The 5,297-nt window shown below is 43.2% G+C and overlaps 1 protein-coding gene across 1 annotated transcript in view; it reads left to right on the top strand.

The window, feature by feature from the left end:
• Positions 1 to 5,297, top strand: part of grm3 (glutamate receptor, metabotropic 3) — a 22,086-nt gene that overhangs the window by 4,783 nt on the left and 12,006 nt on the right. Inside the window, exons 3-4 of the mRNA XM_010769521.1 lie at positions 1,544 to 1,813; positions 2,284 to 2,899. Of these exons, the coding sequence (XP_010767823.1) occupies positions 1,544 to 1,813; positions 2,284 to 2,899 (886 nt within the window). The remainder of the gene's footprint in view (positions 1 to 1,543; positions 1,814 to 2,283; positions 2,900 to 5,297) is intronic.

Here is a 5,297-nt window from a genome sequence, read left to right as displayed (position 1 = left end):
TGTGTGTGTGTGTGTGTGTGTGTGTGTGTGTGTGTGTGTGTGTCAACCTGCACATCAGTGTATGTGTTGGAGTGTGTTTTCTAATCTTCTACATTATTAGTCTAATGACATTCTGACATGTTGTCAAAACAGCTCATAAACTGAGCTGTGGATGAAATATAGAGTGATGCGCTCTAAAAGGATTAAACTGAGGGAGGAACAAAATGTCTGTGTCGTTTCTGTTCATTTGCGTGTGTGTGCATGTTCGAATGTGTATGTTTAGATCTCGTTGTGTGCATGGGAATGTGTAGCAATTGTATGTCCACTGTTTGTGTTGATGCATTATAATGAAGAGAATATGACCAAACCCCAATCAACAGTTAAAGAGAATATTATATGGACATCAGTAGACCCCAGATGATGTCCATCACTAATGCATGAGTCTGTGATTTATTGAACTCCTGTGTGTGTGTGTGTGTGTGTGTGTGTGTGTGTGTGTGTGTGTGTGTGTGTGTGTGTGTGTGTGTGTGCACCAGTTTGTGTTGTTGCATGTGTGTATAAAATAAAATGTTCCTACACAGGTTAATCTATCTTTACATCGTGCATAAAACAATTCCTAGCAGCTCCAACCTTCTTAATATTTTGATTGTCATAACTGATTAAAGACTGTGAAAAATTGCCGCACATGGATATCTGTTATCCAACGCAGACCAGTCAAAACAAAAACGTTTGACACAACTTGTTTTGGGGTCTTAATTTACCCCAGTGGACAATATCAGAGAAAGAAGCTCACTAAAAATGTAAAAACGTGGGAGGAAAACGTTGTGTCAATAATAGTAATTTACACATTTCAAATACAAATTCCGGTGTTCTTTTTTTTCACTAAGAAGTTTATCTTCCCATATAACTGACACCTGTATTTGTTATTGAGATGCTTTTTTCTGCGTATCCTCAAGTTTCTCGCTCTCTAATGCTTTTTCAAGTACTTTATTAAATACATTTCAGAGTAATTGGCTCTCTTGCTGCCATCTCTGAAAACATTTGCATTGTAAACAATAAGTGGCTGCTTGATTGCATTCAGCCTTGAGTTTAACACAGTTCCACACTGCAGCAAAATACTTTTTATGTTACTTTGAATAACTTAATCAGAGGTTAATGGGAGCAAATACAATAAGATTCAGATTTGATTCAGATTTGAGTCTCGCTGCATATCAAATTAGTGTTCAAAACCAAAGGTTGTTATCAAAAACAATCAGTCAATTCAAATATAATCTAATTCAAGCAACATGAAATCAATAGGACTAATTTAGATAATATTTTGGGAATTATCCTTTGAGTGGTTGTGCAGACAATGTTCATGGTCTCTCAGACTGATCATTTAGTGCTTATTATGAAACAAAATCATTCGAAAAATATTACTTTTTAATTCATATCTCCATGTGTTGGAGAACTGAAAAGAGGTACCCATCAATAAATATAAAGTGTATTCGTTTCACTAAAGTTAGTAGTTGGAATTACTGTATATCCGCCAACTTATTTTTCATTTTACTGTCTGTCCCCACAGGTTGCCAATCTCCTCAGGCTGTTTCAGATTCCTCAGATAAGCTATGCTTCGACCAGTGCCAAGCTCAGCGATAAGACTCGCTACGATTACTTTGCCCGCACGGTGCCCCCCGACTTCTACCAGGCCAAAGCCATGGCCGAGATCCTTCGCTTCTTCAACTGGACGTACGTGTCCACTGTGGCATCCGAGGGTGATTACGGTGAAACTGGCATAGAGGCCTTTGAACAAGAGGCACGCATGAGGAACATTTGTATCGCCACTTCAGAGAAGGTAAGGCATGTGATGGATTATAATAGAGTATGAGTTTATGTTTGCATAGATATATACGAAACCATTGATCAAAGAGAGATACCAAAAACCCCAAACTGTAATCAGCAGTGTCACACTGATGTATGGCCTGAAGCTGCACAACTAACAATGAATGGGGCACTAAATGTGTGAGCTTATAAAAGTTGGTCTCCTTGTCTTATCTTGTTTTACACACAAATGGAGTTTATGTTACACTGGTGTTATCAGTTGTGAACCAGAAAATGAAAGCAGTCACATTTTTCATCTCATTTGCTACGGCGGTGCATTATGGTTTAAGAAAGAAGGAAGTACAGACTTTTTTTTGCTTGTTTCTTCCTATGTATAATGTTGATTAAAAAATCACAATTCAGATATGACTTTTAATCTTATTTAGGAGTAAAATGAGTATTTACATAACAATGTCTGCAAACTAATGTCCGATGTCTGTCCAGGTGGGGCGTTCTAACGCCAAGAAGTCCTATGAAGCTGTGATCCGACAGCTCCTCCAGAAGCCAAATGCCCGTGTTGCCGTCCTCTTCCTGCGCAGTGACGATGCCAGAGAGCTGCTGGCAGCGGCTGCCAGGCTCAACACCTCCTTCATCTGGGTAGCCAGCGATGGCTGGGGTGCCCAGGAAAGCATTGTCAAGGGAAATGAGGTCACTGCTGAAGGAGCCATCACACTTGAACTGGCAGCCAATCCCTTGCCAGAATTCAACCGCTACTTTCTCAGCCTGGACCCTGTCAAAAACCTTCGTAATCCCTGGTACAGGGAATTCTGGGAGCAGCGGTTCCAGTGCTCCTTGGGTGGTGGAGCAGCAGGAGGGGGAAGTGTTGGACTGGGAGGGACATCTCTCCCGCCGTGCGACATGGACTTGTCAATGGACAAGAGTAACTTTGAGCCAGAGTCCAAGATCATGTTTGTTGTGAACGCTGTTTACGCCATGGCTCATGCCCTCCATCAAATGCAACGGAGCCTCTGCTCGAACACCAACGAGCTGTGCGACAGCATGAAGGCACTTGATGGGCGCAGACTCTACAGGGATTACATCCTGAATGTCAGCTTCACAGGTAAGAGGGCTGGAGAATGGCCAAGAGAGTCACAGATAAGGTGTTCAAGGTAGACGGAGAGTGAAAAGAAGTGGATGTTTGAGAGGATGCTGGGGAGGGAATGGGAAGATAGCAAGAAACAGACAGGAATGTGAGAGCTGTGCCTAGTTAAAAGTCCTCTCATGCACAACACAAGTATGTTGTCCTCAGCCAAAGCAGCAAACCCCAGAACATAAACAGTACTGAGACAAATCCGCTTAATTGCTAAGTATTGTCAGAGCCAGCCATGCCATTGACACCTATTACCCATGCGTAATTGATACGACACTACAAAGTTGCTTTGAGGAATGAGAGCTGCAGTTAATCCGTCAGCCATATTCTTCTCTCTTGAACTAATGAGATTGGGTGTGTTATAATAGCCCCTATAGCAGGCTGCTTGTCTGTCTGTCAGTCTCAGTAGGGTTGGGAGAGAAGAGACAGAGGATTGGCTTGAGTGACAGTTGGTGTACAAAGGATGCGTTATAAATAAACTGCTGTGTCTCGGGGACTGACACAGGTTTAGAGGTACTTATTCCTCCACCAAGCGTGACCAGGAGCAGACATCAAAACAGCCTAACAAACAGCGCTAACACGGCAGCTTTGCCACTAGAAGCTAGGGAGAGAGCAGGAGGGATGGGTGGAAGACGAAAGAATGGTATCACATATGGAGGGAGGGGGGAAGGAAGCTTACAGATAAGACTGACAGGCAGAGTCAAATGAGAAAAGAGAGTTTGGGGTAAGGTAAAAGGGAGTAAGATAAGCAAGGAAGGAGGGAAGGGAGAACTGAGGCAATGCCGGAGTGGGACAGGGTGCGTCAGCAGAAGAAGAGAAGATTCTCTTTGAAACTCCACATTTTCATTTCTGCTACAAATCTTGGACTTGGAGCATTTCTGCATTAGAGGAGGGAGATAGAAAGAAGGAAAGAGAGAGAAAGAGCATGAGTAAGGAAAGGAGGGAGATAGAGAGGAAATAGTCAAGACGATTGCAGTCGCAGCCTCCGGTAGGCACAGTTGATAACCACTCCCTTATAGAATGCATAAGAGAGGGGTGGAAGAGATAAGCAGATTCAAACATAGAAAGTTTAAAACGATGTGGAGTTGAAGAGGAGGTGTGAATCCCGCTGTGATTTTCCTACATCTCTATAGCTGATCATCTGTCTCCCTTACACCCCCCTTTCCCACTCCCCCTTTCCTTTTATTCACTACTGATTAGGTCCAGAAGGTGCATGTCCTTTTTTCTGCAAAGAAAGAAACAGCATGTTCAAGGATCATGATTTCTTCAGAGCTCAGTGTCAGTGTCAACGGTGACAGCATGGCAAACAGATTTGTCGTTTAAAAAACATGCATTCAAGGAATCTGCGTTGGTGAGAGGGTGAGGGTGTTGAAGATGGCGGTACGGTTAAACTGGGAACAGTGGCAGCATTCGCTCTGAGTTATTAGTTTAGCCCCCGAATGACGCACTCACACTGCTGTACATACAGTATACACCTTTCCATATACAGTATGTAAGTAAAGGAGCTGAGGTTAGTTGAGGTTGAATGTGGGTATAAATACTGCAGTAACACCATCCGCAGTGCTCTCAGTCTGAACTGTAGACAGAAAACCAACACTGTGCAGCGCTCTGGATCTCTTTGCCATCTCCTTCTCTCACACATACGTGCATGTTCATTATACACTTTCCACATTGCATCAAAGTTTGATCCATCTTAAATCTTATTGCTTCCCAATACACTGAATCACTTTCCCCTGTCAATAATTCTACAATCATAACACACCGGACTGTGTTTTAAACCTGTTTTTGTTGCGTGTTACCGACGGCGTATGTTGTGTGGCTAGGAATGTGTTTTCATATGCCGCTCTCTTCAGCCAGTCTCGACTTGCTAGTTGCTATGGTAATGAAGCCGACACTATTGCCAATTGTTGAAGGGATCTGGTAGATCATGGGAACTGCTCCCTACCATCTAGTAATAGACACAGGGGCACATTGGTGCATTTTTATGAGGCCTCCCTACACACATCCAACACAAAACACACATACGTACACGCAAGAGACGCATAGAGTCAGCTTTTTTATTTACAAAGAGGCAGCTTGAAATGCTTGTTTCTTTACCAGCATGAAATTGCAGACACCCCCAACCCACGCACTTCTCAAAGCCATCATTCAACTCCCACCCACCCAACTCCCCTATCTGCAGCAAACATATCAGTATATACACATGCACGCAGTCTTCTGTTCAAATAGTGGTGTTGGATGTGATATTCCCTCTTCTCTGCGCATGTGTGTGTGTGTGTGTGTGTGTGTGTGTGTGTGTGTGTGTGTGTGTGTGTGTGTGTGTGTGTGTGTGTGTGTGTGTCGTGTCGTGTCGTGTCGTGCGTGCGTG

This window comes from Notothenia coriiceps, unplaced genomic scaffold (assembly GCF_000735185.1).
Source record: "Notothenia coriiceps isolate Sejong01 unplaced genomic scaffold, NC01 NC01_scaffold00007394, whole genome shotgun sequence".
NCBI classification, from domain to species: Eukaryota; Metazoa; Chordata; class Actinopteri; order Perciformes; family Nototheniidae; genus Notothenia; species Notothenia coriiceps.
The sequence above is the reverse complement of the archived record's forward strand: the minus strand, read 5'-3'. Positions and strand labels throughout refer to the sequence as shown.